A 16495-nucleotide genomic window follows, 5' to 3' on the forward strand; every position below is an offset into this window, starting at 1 on the left:
TCCTCCTCAGCCTCCAGCACCTCAGGAGGTGGCTGTTTCCAGGGTGCTTTCTGCCAGGCCTCCGGTGAGATGTGAGGTACCGGTAGGGCTGGCCAGTGCGCTTGGAGCGCGCCTGCTCGTGAGAGTGAAAGAGGTGTCGCCGTCGTAAAAGGTCTGGGGTCGACCGGGTCCCGCACTCCTCCTCGGTGCTGGCCCCTGTGCACGTGAGCGTCAGGATGCCCGAGTGTTGACATGAGAGGTGTACTGCTGTGATTGTTACAGCTCTGAGACCCCTTGACTCTGGCGTCCTTTGGAGTATGGGTGAAGTGTAATTTTTCCATTTGTTTTTTCACGCAGGAACGAAATACTTGTCTGGCAGACTTGTGAGCTCTGAGTGCCAGCCACCCTGACCTGGCCCACTGAGGGCCGAGGCAGAGCTAGATAAACCCCCTGAGACTAACGAAGCACCGAGACCCTCCAAGTTTTGCCACGCCCCTCCCCGCTCTGCAGGGGACCCACCTCCCAGGTTGCTTCCGTTCCTAGATAGTGCTGTCCGCCACCTCGGGGAGGTTTGGCCCGAGTTCTGTTAGGCTGGCTGCGGCACTAGCGACCAAGAGCTGCTGAAGTGTGAGTGTGAGACCGGCCGGGCGTGGCGGCCCAAGTGGCCCACCAGCCCCGGCAGCTGGCTTCAGCACGTTCAGAGTCGGCCGCTGCTCACGGATGCTTGTACTTCCTGCCATTACACCAGAATCGATTTTAAATTTTAATACCGGATTAAGGCTGTAAATTGAGACTCTGGAACTTTATGCTGCACCCTTCTAGACTAAGCATCTGATGAGCTCTGGCAGTGCTGCCTGGAATTCAGAGAGTGGGTGACTTGCCAGTGGGTCTGGGTCTCTGCTGAGTCCCGCTCCTGCAGTGTGGCCCCTCCACGGCTCTGCCGGACACTCCGCGGGCTCCTGAGCCCGCCCCCGTGGAGCCCGTTCTCCCTCTGCCGGCCCGAGTGCTGAGCAGGAAGAGATGCGGGATTTATTTTTAAAGTTTTTTTTGTAGCATTAAGTAACACGGGGTAGGTTTTGACAGGAACATTTCGCAGTTCACCGGGGCCCTGCCTGTGAGGGGATGCGTGAGGCTCATGGGTAGGTTTAGAACGTCCTGAGCAGACGACAAGGGGTTTGTGGCTCCTGGTGGCAGCGGCGGTAAGAAGGGCCTCGTCCAGGCCAGTGGGCGGGAGTGTGAAGACGCAGCAGGTCGATGAGGGGGATCGAGAAACTTGGAGCGTCCCCGTGGTGTGCTGCTGTTTGTGACGTTAATGTTTGGTGGTGTCACCGCAAGGGTACATGCTTTTGTTTGTCCTCAGTCACCTCTCCCTCCTGAATTGCACTCAGCTGGAGTACGTGCTCACCGGGACTCCCTGAGGGGTTGCCCCGGGGGCCTCCACATACTGCACGTGTCCTTCCGGGGCTGCAGGCCCGAAACCGTTCAGAAATGTCCCATCATTTAAGACCACAGGAGCACGTGGCCTCGCCTGCCGGTGTTTGTGGCCATGTGCTTGTTCCCGCCCAGAGACTGGCGCTCTGTGTCCTGCCTGCAGGAGCCCGTGCGTCTGGCCCGGTGTTGCAGCTTCCGAGGGACCAGGAACTTACTTTGTAAACGCTCCAGAGTTGGTTTACACGTGGGATGGGTTGTGAGACACTCGAGCCAAGGGAACGCGTGAGCCGTGTCCCCGCAGAGGCACTGTGTGCTCTGCACTTCCCTTCGCGGTGCAGGGGGTGTCGGGGTGTGATGTGGCTGGTCCCCCTCCCCTCCATCCCCAGTGCTCCTCGGGCCACGAAGCGGATCCAGGACATTGGAAACCTACCCAGTTTCCCTTAGTGACACTTGGATCTGGAGAACATGGGGCTGAGAACAGGATTTAACGTTGCACTCTCACGTGGTGGGAACCGGCCACCGTGCAGGGGCCTTGGTCAAACCGCCCCGCTTGGTTCTCTGAGGGCCGACGTTGCCTTGTGGGGCTGTGAGGAAATGTGGCCGGGGTGAGAGAAGCCCGGCGGCCTCCTTAAACCAGGTCGTTAAGAAACCTTCCTGTCTCGGGACACTGCCTGGAAATCTGTGCTGATTTTTGAACTTGTATCAAAACAGAAATGAGCCTGGTTATCACTACTTCATTCAAGTCTTGTGTGGATTTTAACATTCTCGAAGAGAGAAGCAGTGGGGGTGGCTGTCCCTCGTCCGCAACGTTTTCCTTTCTTGGTGAGGTGACCCTTAGAGCATCGGCACCCACTGTACATCATTCCTGTCCCGTTCGAGTCCCCAACCAGCAGACAGGAGGGGGACAGGCGCTGGCCATGGTCCGCGGAGCCCCCACCATGGGTCGTCACGGTGGAGGCTGTGGCAGGCCTGGGCCTCCTGACCCTCCCGGCTCTTGCCCACGCAGCCGACCCGGCAGTTCACGGGGCCAGCGGGCTGTCTCTGTGGCGCTTGCTTTGTGTTTACAGTATCGGGGGGAGTCTGTTGTTTCCTGGAATTAAAAAGTTCCTATCATTTGTTTGTTCAGAAAGCTGCTAGAAATAGCATGTAATGAGAAATTCAGTGTTTATGGTAACATAAATATTGCTAAAAAATACATTGTTTACAGTTTATAGAACAGATTGCCCATCATCATAACTTTATAGAATGTTCTTGGGAAGCACGCGGCATAGATGAGGCTATATTCTGAGATGTTTGTATTTGCACTTCTTTCTGAGCAGTGTACTGTATGGTCTTCAAACTTCTGAAAACTCTATAAAGTGGAAGAGCAGCGACAGAGGGTGAGGTTCCCATGAGCGGAGGGCGGCTCATCAGGGAGTACCAGCATCCTATGCGTGACTGGGACAGGCCTAAAGACGCGCACTGTTCCACATTTGTCCCCATCGTCCTAGGGGAGAACCCTGGGGGGGGGGGGCACACCAGGTCTGCGAGGCCTGACAGTGCTGAGGAGTGCATGGGACGGAGGGTGTCACGGAGAGACCGCCCTGCTGCAGGGGTGTCCCTCTGGGATGGGTGGGCAGGGCTCCAGCACTGGTGTGCATCCCCCCAGGGGTCTGCCACGTGTACACTCTGTCTTGTAGTTTCCTCACTGTTAGTGTGATTTGCCTAGAAAATAATTTGGGATTGTTTATTATTTAATTACAAAAATAAAATGGCTTATTTCCTAGTGTGAAGAATCTGCACTTGCAGAAAGGCTTTTATAAAATTGCAGCCCTAAAAGACCTTTTTCCTGTTTATACTAGCCATTCTTACCCTTTTGAGGGCCACAGAATATTTTAACCAGGCAATAAAAATTACAGATGAATGTTTCTGCTCTAGAAAATGTTCAAACATTCTGCCCAGTTCCAGGGACCTCTGCCTCCACCCCCAGCACTGGGTCAGGCGTGTGCCTCTCTTCCCGGCACCAGCCCGGGGTCCGTGTCTGGCTCATGGAGCCACGGGGAGGATGGCCAAGTCACTGGACTGCTCTGTGCCTCAGTGTCACTGAGACCAAGGATGGCAACTCCCCATCCCAGGGGCTGTGGAGAAGACCTGCATCAACGTGGAGGAGTTAACTTAGGGCAGAGCTTGGCAGAGAGTGAGCTGTGGTGAGGGGGTCGGTCCCGGACCCACTGTGCCAGGCAGCATGGGGAGCACGGGGGGCATGGGGCATGGGGGGAGGCCTCGGCGGGCAGCTCATCTGTGTGCACGGCCTCCCTGCCGTGGAGGAGGTGCAGCCAACAGCCTCGAGCACATCCTGACCCAGCGATGGGTGTGGGGGTCGTCAGCCCCCCGTGCCCGCAGGGCGTGGAAGTCTCTGCCGGAACCCGCGGCTGACCTGGCCGGCTGCTCCGCAGCTGCCGTCAGCAGGACGTGGTCCCAGGAGTCCCTCGCACTCCCTCTGCGTTGACTGTGTAGGAACAGGACGAGGGGGGCAGGTGAGGGGCGAAGACCACCCTCAGGGTGCGGTCAGGGTGGCGCCGACTGACCATCAGTCTCATTAAGAGCTGGTTGGACCAGGTCATTCCGAGAGCTGGAGAAACCCGCTCGTCCCAGACACTGAGAAAACAGGCCCAACCGTTACTTATAAAACCGCAGGGGTCCCACCGCTACTTGGGCGGCCCTCCTGCCGGGGGGGGGGGGGGCAGGGGGGGTGGGGAGGGGGGGCCCCCCCCCTGGGCCCAGGTGCTGTGCCCTGCTCCTCTGGGGCCTCTGTCACCTGGAACGTGCAGACTGGGGTCAGCTGCAGCGAGGACCCCACTGCTGCCCACCCTGGCGTGAATGGCTCTGCCCTTCCCGAGCTTCTTCCTTAAGATGGATGCCGAGGACAGCTGCCGTCGGTGGGGGGGGGGGGGTACCCACCTGGTTGATGCACAGCACCGGGCTCTGGAAGGTGCAGCTCAGCCGGCGCAGAGCAGCCCCCAGTGCCTGCAGACGCCTGGCCCTGGGGACCGAGGCCGCTCCATCAAACTCACAGCGGAATGGGGCGGCCACGGAGTCGATGACCACCAAACGGGCCACCCCCCGAGACAGAAGCACGGGCACCTTCTTTCTCACACACTCCAGCAGGGTGTCCTGGAAGCCGAGGGGGGTGGCGTCACCGCCCGTGCCGTTGGCGTCTCCCCGGCTGCCCTGTGCCGAGGGACCCCTCACACACCCATCCCTTTACTTCTCAAGTCTGGTGGGGCCGACAGCACGTGGGGCCATCACTGTGACCGGGCCTTTCTCCCTCCGTGGCCCCATGCCAGGCACTGACCCCGGACGCAGCCACACCGCAAGGCCGACTTGTTACCGCCACGGTCCCAGAGACCACACTCCTGCCAGGCGGGGGGGGGGGGGTGGCCCTGCCCCCTGCCCAGCAACCCCCAGTGGGAGGAGGAAGGAGGTGGTGGGGGTGGGGCCACCGGTACTGTGAAGTGCCCCCGGGGCTGTGCCCAAGCAGGGGGCGGGGGCAGGTGGCCCCCCGCCGCCCCGCCCAGCCTCCGGGGCCTCAGGCCTGCCCCTTGGAGCCATGGGCCCTGTGGCTGGGACTCGGGCCCTGGTGCCGTGACCACGGCCGGCTGGTCCACCCTGAGTGAAGCCCCGTCTGTGCTTCCGTCTCTAGGGCGTCTCCAGTAGAGTCTCTTTCTGTGGAAAATGACAGCAGCAGCGGCCTCGAGGACGCCAGCGGTAATGTGAGTCCCCCACCCCGTGCCCGCGGGAGGGGGGGGCTGGGCAGGTGGGGAGGCCCTGCTGGCACTGCTGACCACCCCCCCGGCCTCCTGGAGACACCGGGCAAGAGGGTGGAAGCCCTCCGCCCCCAGAACTGTCTTTGGAACCACACTTAGGCCACCGTGGGGTTCGGCGGCCCCGGCCCTGACGGCGCTCTTCTCTCGCAGTGAAGCCACCCCCAGCCTGGAAGACCCGGGACGACGCTGCTTGTGTGCCGCCAGAGGCAGCCCTGTGACAGCCAGGGGACGGCCGAGGCTGGAGGGCCCTGGAGCCGGGAGCCTGCAGCACTAACCTCGTCTAACCCCGTGTCCCTGTGCCACGGAGCACACTTCCTACTACTAACTGCACTGCTCGTCGGGATGCGCGCCGCTCGCAAAGCCATGGCCACGCTTGGCCCCTACAGGACGGCGGGGTGGGCGCGGCCTCCCTCCTGGGCTGCGCTTCCCGGGAGCCCCGCAGGCCGCCCGTGTCCTGACCCTCCGCGGAAGGGGCCGTGGCTGCGGGCCCCGTGGGCCGGAGCTTACCGCGCTACTTCCCCAAGCTGTGTGAGATAGGTTTCACTGTACAGTTTTTAAAAATTACAAGTTTATATACCTTACCCTTTCCTTGCAATTTTTGTAAGAATCCTTACGCGGGGGGAGGCCCACCGGGACCGGGGCGCTCCGCCAGCCGCTGCTGAGGTGCCCGGGAGCCGGCCCCACGCCTGGTGTGCTGCTCTGTCCTCACTTGCCACCTTCCCTTGCGGTCCTCTCCCGCCCTCCGTCCCTGCCACAGTGCGCTACGGCAGCACCGCTCCCCCTGCCTGCGCGACCTTTGTCCCCTCCCCCGGGGTTCCCGTCCCTGCTCGCTGCGCACCGGCAGGGACAGGTCACTTGCTGATGCTTCCAGATCTGTCCCCGAGTGCCGTGGCCAGGTGGCAGTCAGCCGTCTGAGGGGCCTGTTGGGGCCGGGGACCTGCCAGGCCCTGGCCAGGTTGTGGCGGGGGGGCTCCTGTGCCCTGATGGGGGGCTTTCTGCTCTGCCAGAGGCAGAAATAAAACCCAGTACGGACTGCTGTGGCTGGGACGGCTGGCCTGGACCGCCGGCCACGTCGTGTGGGCAGGGGGCACCACAGGGTGGCCGGCGGGAGGTGTCCCCTGCAGCTGCGGCCCTTTCCAGGGGACTGAACACCACGGCCGGGGGGCGTGGGTCAGGGCAGCAGGCGCCGTGCTGGGCACCCTTGCGCCCGCGGGACCGCCCTCCCCCACTCCTTGTGCGTGGCAGTGACGAGCCCCGCAGGATGCCTGGTCCAACCGGAATTTCAGGTACCAGATCGTGTGGCTCTGAATGTGTGGCCCACGTGCGTGGGCACGTGTCTCTGCCAACGGGTACTGGGGGTGGCCCGGGGTCTCGTGTGTGGCCCTGCCCACTGGACCGACCTCCCCTCGGCACTCAGGGCCAGAGCGACACTCACCACGTCGGCCACGTGCTCAATGAAGATCTGGTTGCCAAATTTAATTCTTTCGACCACGTCTCCCGGCACGTCTGTCCGCAGGCGCCGCTGCTGAGCCATGAGCTGCTGCAGACGCACGCTGGGGAAGACATCTTCCGTGCAGATGTACACGGCCCCTGGGAAGACAAAGGGCCCCTCCTTGCTGACAGGATGCCACCCCATGGGCCTGTCCCCAGCCTGTCTCGAGTGGAAGTGAACGGAGTTATCAGGGCCCAGGTTTCTGGCAATGCCCTTCCTGCGCACGCAGGACCATCCCTCAAAGGCTCTACTCTTGGCTCCTTGCTCCATCCGGGGCTGCATGGTGACAACCATGTCTGTGTGTGACTGGAAAAGCCAGTCGGCAAACAGCGGGTTACGCGTCCCTAGAAGCCCGGACACCCTGGGGCAACAGCCCGGCCCGGGCCTGGATCTCCGCACCGGGGAATGGACCCCGAGTCCACAGCCAGAAAGAACTGGGGGCCGTCCGAAGTAAACCCTAACATTTGTGGCAACTGATTTTCAACCAAGGTCCCCAGGCAGCTCAACAAAAGAATGGTCTCTCCACCAAATGGTGCTGGGACAGCTGGGTCACTGTAGGCCAGGCGCTGCCAGGGCACCCAACTCCAAAGACATGGGAAGCCTCCGTGACCTCGGATTCGGCACTGGATTCTCAGATGTCACACCAACAGCGAGCAAAGGCAGAGACAGAAACTGCACTTGATCAACACAGTACCATCAAGAAAACGAAGACAACCCACAGAGAGGAGAAAATACCGTAAATTCCGTGTCTGGGAAGAGTCCAGCAGCCATATCAGACAGAGAGTTCTTACAACTCAACCACAAGACGACCCAAGTCAGAAACCAGGCAAGGGATCTGAACAGACCTTTCTCCACAGGAGACGTGAGATGATGGTCGACAGGCCCATGAGGAGATGCCGAACACCCTCACTCATCCCAAAATGCAGATCAAATCCACCGTGGGACCACCGCCCACCCACGACGGTGGCTCAGATCACAAAGTCCAGTGTCGGCGAGGACAGTGCGCTGATGGGGGTGGGATGCCGGCTGGCGGCCCCTCACCCACTCGGACGCGGCACGTGCACAGGACCCCGCGGTACTGGGTGTGCGCGTGCTCACGAGCCACGTACGCCAGCATTCAGAGCAGCACTGTCCACAAAAGCCACGGGGTGGAAGTCACATCACGTGGATGGGCGGATGGGCGAACAAACATGCTCTGGACACACAACAGAATATTGTTCAGCCGGAAAAGGGAACCAAGTACGACACGTGTTCCAACATAATGAACCGTGCCAACATCATGCCGAGGGAGAGACCGCAGAGGTCACGACCTAGGATTTCACTTCCGCGAGACGTCTGAAACAGGCGAACCCCGGAGCAGGAAGTGGAGCCGGGACTGCCAGTGGGCAGTGGGGAGGGCCCGCGAAATGTTCTAGAATTAGGCAGTAGCGATGGAAACGCAGCTCTGTGAATACACTAGAAAGCACTAAATTGTACGTTTTAATTTTATGGTATGTGAACTACATCTCAATTTTTTAAAAAAAGAAATGGCCGGGGTTCTGGTGAAGCTCTGGCTCCAGGACCCCCAGCAGACCTTGGGTCCCTTACCCGCATCGGTCACTGCACAGCCTTGGGCAGGGGAACTGGATGAACCAAAGGACCCATACCACATATGCGCACGCACCCTGTTTGTGCCTAACTTTTGACTTCGACCTAACTGTGTTTTGGCAGAATTTGACACATAAGAGACGGATACGTGGCGGGACGAGAACCACCAAGTCTGTAGCGAGCGCCTGACCGTCAGCATCTCCTTAACCTTCCTGGGCAAATTCCAGACCATCCCTTGGGGAAATGCCTGGAGACACGGCTGAGCCCCTGACCCTGTCCACCCCGGGGGCAGCTGGGCGTGACCGTGCTGGCCCGTCTGGGGAGAGCAGGCTGGACGGAAGGTTCAGCGTGGAACCAAGTCTGTCTGTGCAGCCCCGAAGCCCCTTTACCCCCCTGGGTGTGTGGCTGGGAGAGGCACAGGGCCTCGCCGCGCCGCCCCCACCCGCCACAGGCCATGGTGGCTTCTCCAGGGTGGTCCTGGCAGATGGTGGCGGGCCAGGGAGAGAGGGGGCTCCATCAAGTGCAGGATTCAAATAAATCCAAAGTGTCTTTGCCATTCTTTTCAAAATTAGGGCTTTCAGATCTCACTGGGTAAAAGGAGTTATTTTGTCAGGAAAGCAGGCATCTTTGGACGCAACATTTAATGTCATAGTAACCTCGGGGCCACCTCGAGGCCTGGGACACCCGCCCGGCTCTCTCCGGGTCCCCCCTGCCACTGTGGTCATGTCTCCTTTCCCAGGGGCTAAAGCCTGTGCGGCCGGCCCATAGCCCAGCGTCTGATGGACATCCCCAGAGCCTCCTTGGCCACCCAGCAGCTTGGCTCCCCACAGCCTCATGCCCACCAGCTCCTGGTTTTTGGCGTCCCTGCTTCTGTCTGGCAGACGTGGGGGGCTCCGTGCAGGAGCTGGAAGCACGGGTCTCTGATCCCCAGCACAGCCCGTGTGGTGTGGCGTGACGTGGCTGTCACTGAGAGGCCCTGGGTGGCATGGCGGTGGTGGAGGGGTAGAGACCCCCAGACCGGCAGTGAACGAGGCAGGCTTCTCCATGGGGCAGGGCCACCTCAGGCCGGGGTTCGAGCGAGCCTGCGGGCAGCTGAGGGGCCACGCTAGGCCTGCTGTGTCCCGGAATGGGGGACACGGGCTCTACTACGGGAGGTTTTCAGGGCATCTGGCGCCAGGAGGGGTGGGCCCAGGAAGCTCTGAGCACCCAACCTCGCGGTGCCCTTCCCGCTCCCCCAGGCCAGGCCCACCCTGAGTACGGACCCAGCCTGGACAGAGATGCCAACGGTAACTGCTCGTGTGACCCATCCAGGAGAAGAGGAGTCTGCAGGGACCCTGCTGGGCCAGAATGTCGCAGGCCATCGTGGCGTGAAGGAGACCAGGCTGGGAGAGCTTCAGCATCAAGACTGGATGGCCAGCCCTGCACTCCACATCCAGCCTGTCTCGGGCGCAGCCCCCCAACAGGGCCCCGCGGACACACTGGTTGAGCAGACGCAAGCTGGGCATCATTGTGCCTCTTTCGTGGGGTAAACGGACGACCCGCTTCCAAGGCCAAGTCCATCTACCCAGCCCCAGCACCAGGCGCCTGGCCCTTAGGCCTTCCCGGACTGCACCTCGCACAGAGACGCTGGAACCAGAGTGACACACAAACGCCTGCCTCAGGTGTGAGCAAGCACCGCACGTGGTCAGGAGCCCCTGCCTGTGGCCAGCAGACCTGGCTTGTGCCAGACGCTGGGGGTTCACGGGAGCCGCACAGACCCTGCCCTTTACGAGAGCTCACGGTGCTAACGGGAAGCGGGAGAGATCCAGACCATGCAGCCTGCTGCCGGTGCCCCTGCGGGGTGCTCTGCGACCACAGGAACCTGTGCATAATCCCGGTGCATGTCACCGGGGCGGGATGTCTGGGCCCGGTTGCATCCCTAGCTCGCCACATGGCCCAGCCTGTCCGGGCAGCGGGGTGTGCACGTGAGCTTGGAGGTGCCGCCGGCTTGTGTGCAGCCCAGGAGCAAGGAGGGACCGTGGAGCGTCAGAGAGACAGCTACCCGACAATGTCACGTGCGCACCAGTTACCTCACGTTTAGTAAAAACAATTCAGATTTTGAACACTTGAGTGACACACGCAGGCAGCCTGGAAAAGTCCCTCTACCGCATAGCCCATGCAGATGTCAGCCACACAAAGCAACGCAAGAAGCACGGCCCAGCCCCCGCCACGCAACACAGGCCTGCCCGCCCCCACCACCCTGGGGCTCCAGCCCGCAAGCTCCTTCCCCAGAAACAGAAAAGCGAAATACTGCTTGCCCGGGTCTGCCTCTGAGGACCAAAGAGTTGGCAGGCTGGTGGCGTGGGCGTGTGTGAGCATGTGTGTGCAGGCTGGTGGTGTGAGCGTGTGTGTCTATATATGAGCGTGTGTGCAGGCTGGTGGTGTAAGCGTGTGTGTGTACAAGCGTGTGTGCAGGCTAGTGGCGTGAGCGTTGTGTGTGTACAAGCGTGTGTGCAGCCGGTGGTGTGAGCGTGTGTGTACGAGCGTGTGTGTGCAGGCCGGTGGTGTGAGCGTGTGTGCGCAGGCCGGTGGTGTGAGCGTGTGTGTGTGCGAGCGTGTGTGTGCAGGCCGGTGGTGTGAGCGAGTGTGTGTACGAGCGTGTGTGTGCAGGCTGGTGGTGTGAGCGAGTTCGCAGGAACCCTTGGGCCAGGCCCACAGCCTGCGAGGGGACTTTTCGCTCTGCCAGAGGCAGAGAAAGATGGAACCAGGAAGACACTGTGGGTACGTCTGGCGCAGCCTCCGTGGAGTACGGCCCCAGCACTGCTGGCCCCCCTCAACTCCTGGGCAGAACCCCCACCCCCGCAACTCTGCCCCCCACTTCGGGGCAGCCACTCACCGGCCTCCAGGCCTCCGTGTTGCCGTGGGAACTGCACGGTCAGGCAGAGCTGCAGCGCCAGCTGGGTCTTGCCGGCGGAGCTGGGGCCGGCCAGCTCGGTGAGGCCGTCCAGGGGCAGGCCGCCGCGGAGAAGCCCGTCGAGCACGGGGCAGCCCAGGCTCAGGCGCTGGTGCTGCGCGGGGAACCTCTGCTTCTGCTGGTGCAGATGCAGCGCTGGGAATGCGGGGCGGGGGGGCGGGGAGGGGGTCAGGCACCACGTGGTGGAAGGACAGGTGACCTCGGTCACGTGGGTGGATGAGGTGCCAGCCGGCAGGGAGGAGGCGGTCACGGCTGCTGCAGTGCTCCATGGGCACCTGGGGGCTCCGGGCTCTGACCGCCAACTCACCCCTGCTTCCCACGCCCCTTGGCTCGGTCCCATCTCTTCTGGCCCAAGAGCTGACTCTCAGAAGCGAGGGCCCCCATGGCCCCCCCCGCCACCTGACAGGTCCCCACCCCGACGTTCTCTGTGCACACCTGTGCAGACGCATGTCCCCTGCAGGTGTGAGGAGGCCGTTCTCAGCAGGTGCTGCACGTCAAGGCTGGGGAGGCGGGTCAGTCTCTGCAAGTCTGGTCCAGAAAAATGCAAAACCTCCTTCACTGATTTCAGTTTGGCTGAAATTATACAAATAAATTACAGGGCGAGTTCAGACTACGGTAACACGAGGCAACAGGACGACAGCAGGTGCTCTCAGGAATGCTGTTCTGGGGACCCGGCGGGCAGGGGCCTGATCCATCCACTCCCTGAGGCTCTGGGAGCCCCTTGGTAGAGTGTGACGAGCAGGAGGAGGGAGGGGGCCTGGGGGAGCCCCACTTCACAGCTGCAGCAGCAGGAGCCAGAGACGAGAGGGGCCTCTCCCAGGTGCCCAGAGCAGTGGATGCAACCCAGCTCCGCACCCCGGAAACATCTCTCAAGAAAGGAGGTTTCTGTGGCTGGGCAGGCCTACACACCGGCAAGGCTAGAGGAGGATTCCAGGGCAGGCTGAGGACCACGCGTGAGGGAAGGGGTGCAGGACGGAAAGCTGAGCCGGGTTCCAAGCAAGCGTCCACTGTACCAGACCGCTGGCACGGTGGGGAGGGCGGGATGGCCGGTGGGACAAACAGCGAATGCACGAGGGTGACAATGCCAGTGGGCAGCAGCTAGGTGGGGAGGGTTACGGAGTTAATGTGTCCAAAAGGCCTGGGACTTGGGGAGGAGAGTAGATAAATTAATTTTGGGCTTGGATAAATGCATTACTTTCAAACTAGTACAAAATAAATTTGCTAAAAATATATTCAACCAATCCAGAAGCCAAAAATGGAAAACCACCACAAAAAGAAATACAAAAAATAGCTCAGCATAATAAGGCAGACTTAACCCCACACGTATCAGGAATTCCCTATGTATGCACTGAACGCTCCGGTTAAAACAGATGGACAGGCTGGATGAAAGGGAAAACAAAGCAAAACGACTGATGGGCTCTGAAAAAACCAAGAGCCAAGGATGAAGGAACAGGACCTCAAGACTCTGCCCCCGTGTAGGGCATCACCATGTTGCTGCATCAGCCCCCACGCGTACTTAGGATTCCATGTTATATGATCAACAAGCATCCTAATGCTGACGCTTCCCCATCAAATGCCCCAGGAGACAAGGGGAGATGGAAGGGAGTCCCAGGACGCCAGCTGGTGCAGGGCAGCTGGGGATGCGTGCACCAGGAAACAAACAGAACGGGTGAGCTGTTCAACCCTTTGAGCATTTAAAAATGAGGCACTGGTGCGTGACGGACACACTGGACAATGTGGGGAAAATCAGTGAGCCATGCACAGAAAACACAGCATTGGAAAAAAAGGGGCAACTAACAACGTTGGGGAAAAATAACAAAGATGGGACAAGAAAGGAAACCGTCTTAACCTCCCAGTTCAGCAGCAGTCACCATGTCCCCGTCAAAGCCCTAATGGCCCAAACTGTGTTCCAACTGTGGGGGGAGGAGTGGCCTTGTAAGTGGGGGCACAAGCAAACCAGTCCTAATCAGTGCAACACCCACTCCGTGAGTAACCCCTGACATTGACAAACTGAACACAGCAACACAAGCACGTCATTTAGAAACCGAGATGTAAATACAAAAGAAGTTGATAAAATCACAAGTGGTGTAAATAGTTCCATTTCACTTCTTAGACGATAAACATGTGTTACCTTTGATGAAAATAAAATGAACTTTAAAAAAGTCTTCAGTGAAACACACACACACACACCCGAAAAACCTGCAACACACTCCAGCATGGGTCACTAATCAGCATCAGTTGGCTTGGCGAAGGGGAGGACCTGGACAGGCAACACCGTTAACCTGTTTTTCGTGCACTGTGTACACGTACATCCATACATTTCACATATCTACTCGATCCAAACATCAATAAATATACCTTTCTTAACTGCGGCAATAATTCTGGGATTCAGGTCCAAATGATCCAAATCCATTTCTTCAACAGGTTGACCACAAAGACGAATAACTTCTCAGGGACACAAACTCCAATGTGCTTGCTGTCACTGCAAACCACCCAGGAGCCGAGCACAGCAGAGTGATGGTGGCCTGGGTGTGCAGTCCCCTTTGAGACGGGTTCACCGTCAGCCCCGAGGTTGCAGGAGAGACTTTAGCAGGAAAACCACTGAGGTGAGTCTAAGGCAATGCTTTTGTTATAGAGCCGCCATTCGGTAACTTAGAAACCATGAATTCCAATCCATAGAGTGATGTGTTTGGAGAAGGGCCCCCAGGTCACCTGCATTCTAAAGGTCCACGCTACACAAGGCAGGCCCATTCCGTCCCCTGCAGAAAGGGTTAAAAATGAGCACGTTCTCTGGCCCCGAGTCCTGGCCCCAGGACCTGGTTTCCAGATGAGCACCCTGCCTTGACCCACCTCTTTGGTGAGGATGCCGCAGACAGCTGGAGATCATATGCACTGGGCTCGCGGGAATGAAGTGTCTTCTGCGTTCTCCAGTTTCAGCTCCCCTAAGTGTGTCTCCATGGAGGATCTGGCAAGAATGGGAAAAGTGAGTTTTGAATCTTGCAGGATGCTTGCGAGTTGGAACCTCCACGACTACCAAGCTGTTTCAGCAGAGGACAGTGGAGACTGTCCCGCCCTTGCCCTGCAGCCCGCACCCGTCCCCTGACCAGCAGCCCAACCCCGCCCCTGCTGGCTGCCCCACTCAGCCCAGGGCCACGCAGGAGCAAACCCCCCAGAGCAGCAGGGCTGGGGGTGCAGCAGGGTGGGTGCAGGAACGCCAAGGCCCACAGCCAGACGCTGGCCCGCTGAACCCTGTGCCGACGTCCACCAGCAAGGCCTCTGCCGAGGGGCAGGTCACCTGCCCTTGCAGTGCTCAGAGTGTTAGGATGTGGACAACATCAGGTTGATTTTGGCGCTTCGAGAACCAGGTGACTCGCACCGTCCCATTCACAGGCCGGTCAGGGAAACAGGTCTGGCACCCAGAACTGACAGTACCAGTTTGGGGTGACTGCAGAGCCTGATGCCCAGGTGTGACTGCACCACGTGATCATGACAGCTGCTGCAGGAAGCAGCTCACGCTCTGGGTCCCGCGCCTGCCTGTGGCAGGCGCTCCAAGGCCAGGGCTGCTGACACTGGCGAGGACACACGCAGAGGCCCCGGCCCCCCGGAGGCCACCAGGACCGCAAACTGCCGAAGGATGGTTGGGTCTCTGCCAGAAAGAGGCGCCAGAATGCAGGGCCCCAGGGCCAGCCACACACAGAGAGAGGCGATGGGGACTGTGACAAGCTCCAAAAGGTACCCTGAGTGTATGGAAGGTGCGAGGTTAGATTCCTGAAGACAGAAAGCAAATACGGAAGAGATATCATCTGCAGGACAAGTAGTAAGTTGTCAAAGGAGCTGTGGCGCACCCTCCTGGCTTGGCAGGGAGCTCAGCTTCAGGGGCCCTGAGGACACGAACGGGAAGAGGTGACCCAGGGAGGCACCACCCAAAACCACCTCCAGGTAAACAGAACACCCGGACGAAATACCAAGCTTGCTGTTTTCAAATTCCGGAGAAAGAGTGTGTGTGTGTTTGTGTGTGTGTGTGTGTCCATCCTTCCCCTAGACCCGTGGAAAGCCCCGGGGGCATGCCTTGATGTGACACGCAGCCAACATGCTGGGCTGGGGTCCGGTCGTGAAGACGGCCGGCCGGGTGAGAGACGTTCTGGCTGAGGCTGCCCAGGCTGTGCGTGTGGAGCCAGGGAGGCTGGCAGGAGGCTACTGCCTCCGGGAGGTCCCTGGATACAAAACTTGGATCCTGAGGAGCAGCTTGACACAGGGCAGGAAAACAAGCCAGGTGAGCACAGTGCCTCAAGCTTATGTGGTGGAGGAAAAGGGCATTGGGAAGCAGAGTGACCATGGGTGGAGCCCCCGTAAACCAGACACTGGCCCGGGGGCTGGACAGACAGCCCCCAGGTGGGTGCCCTGTCTCCCTGCCTCCCTGAGGGCTCGGGCGCGAGCCAGCCATCCTCCGGGCCCTGTGCACACGCAGAGCTGCAGACCGGGGCAGCTTCCTGGAGCGTTTCGGTTACTGTTCACAGGGGACAGTGACCACCACATGCCACTGGGTGAGTGGCACAGAGCTACTGGAGAGAACCCACGGTTTGCATGAATCATTAAGATCGATGTGACTTTGAAGCAGTTCCTGCCGGAGTGAAGGCCAGAGGGGGACTCACTCTCTCCTGTTTCAGGGCACTCCCTCAGGACCCCGGCGGCTAGCCCAGGCCGCGTGGAAAGCTCGGAGCTCCACACGGACCGGCCCACCCCCACTCTGGGCAGCAAGACTCACGTTTCAAGCAGCTTTAATGAACTTGCAAGTAAGGAGGCATTACTGGGAATCCCACTTCAGCTGCAGCTCGGGCGGTACCACACACAGCCGCCCACACACCAGAGGGCAGGGCCCAACTCTCTAACCGGGAGGAGAGTCGGCCTGATCTCCCACAGAACCAAGGCCACGTTCTCTTGCCAAGTTCAAAGCTAAATTCAGGCAAGGTAGCGCAGCCTCACTGGTGTGCTGAAGTCACCGCGGTACCGGAACACGGGGTGCACTCTCAGGACGGTTCTAAGCACGCTTCCCACATCAGGCCTCACTCAAACCTCGGGTGAGCAAGACTACCACCCCCGCCTCGCTGACCAGGAAAGGGACGCACACAGCCACTTACTGACAAGCTCGGGTCATACAGCCGGCAGGGGGGGTCCGGGTCCAGGCCCCGAGCTCTACCTCCGGCGCTCGCCTGTGCACAAATCCAGCAGGAACTGTTCAGTCTCCAC

General features: G+C 59.9%; 2 protein-coding genes across 18 annotated transcripts in view; one reads left to right on the plus strand and one right to left on the minus strand.

The window, feature by feature from the left end:
- Nucleotides 1-5797, plus strand: part of KLC1 (kinesin light chain 1) — a 60893-nt gene extending 55096 nt beyond the window's left edge. For 8 of the 14 annotated variants that reach the window (XM_025869289.1, XM_073895935.1, XM_025869284.1 and 5 more), the window contains 2 exons: nucleotides 5093-5162; nucleotides 5367-5797. Coding sequence is in view for 12 of the 14 variants with exons in the window: in XM_025869284.1 (XP_025725069.1) it covers nucleotides 5093-5162; nucleotides 5367-5369 (73 nt within the window). In the remaining 2 variants the exon portion in view is untranslated. Of the gene's footprint in view, nucleotides 1-336; nucleotides 2053-4736; nucleotides 4813-5092; nucleotides 5163-5366 lie in introns of those variants that run through there. The other 6 variants (XM_025869276.2, XM_025869277.2, XM_025869280.2 and 3 more) reach the window with 2 other exon arrangements.
- Nucleotides 3706-16495, minus strand: part of XRCC3 (X-ray repair cross complementing 3) — a 13907-nt gene continuing 1117 nt past the window's right edge. For 2 of the 4 annotated variants that reach the window (XM_073895941.1, XM_073895943.1), the window contains exons 2-7: nucleotides 14099-14213; nucleotides 13607-14007; nucleotides 11684-11821; nucleotides 11171-11383; nucleotides 6652-6806; nucleotides 4173-4563 (exon numbers count right to left, since the gene is read on the minus strand). In XM_073895941.1, coding sequence (XP_073752042.1) covers nucleotides 4228-4563; nucleotides 6652-6806; nucleotides 11171-11383; nucleotides 11684-11821; nucleotides 13607-13661 — 897 coding nt within the window. In that variant the 5' untranslated portion in view covers nucleotides 13662-14007; nucleotides 14099-14213 and the 3' untranslated portion in view covers nucleotides 4173-4227. Of the gene's footprint in view, nucleotides 4054-4166; nucleotides 4564-6651; nucleotides 6807-11170; nucleotides 11384-11683; nucleotides 11822-13606; nucleotides 14214-14543; nucleotides 14566-16495 lie in introns of those variants that run through there. The other 2 variants (XM_073895944.1, XM_073895942.1) reach the window with 2 other exon arrangements.

The sequence above is a fragment of the Callorhinus ursinus genome, unplaced genomic scaffold, assembly GCF_003265705.2.
Source record: "Callorhinus ursinus isolate GAN/ISIS: 27379988/994484 unplaced genomic scaffold, GSC_fseal_2.0 scaffold8, whole genome shotgun sequence".
NCBI classification, from domain to species: Eukaryota; Metazoa; Chordata; class Mammalia; order Carnivora; family Otariidae; genus Callorhinus; species Callorhinus ursinus.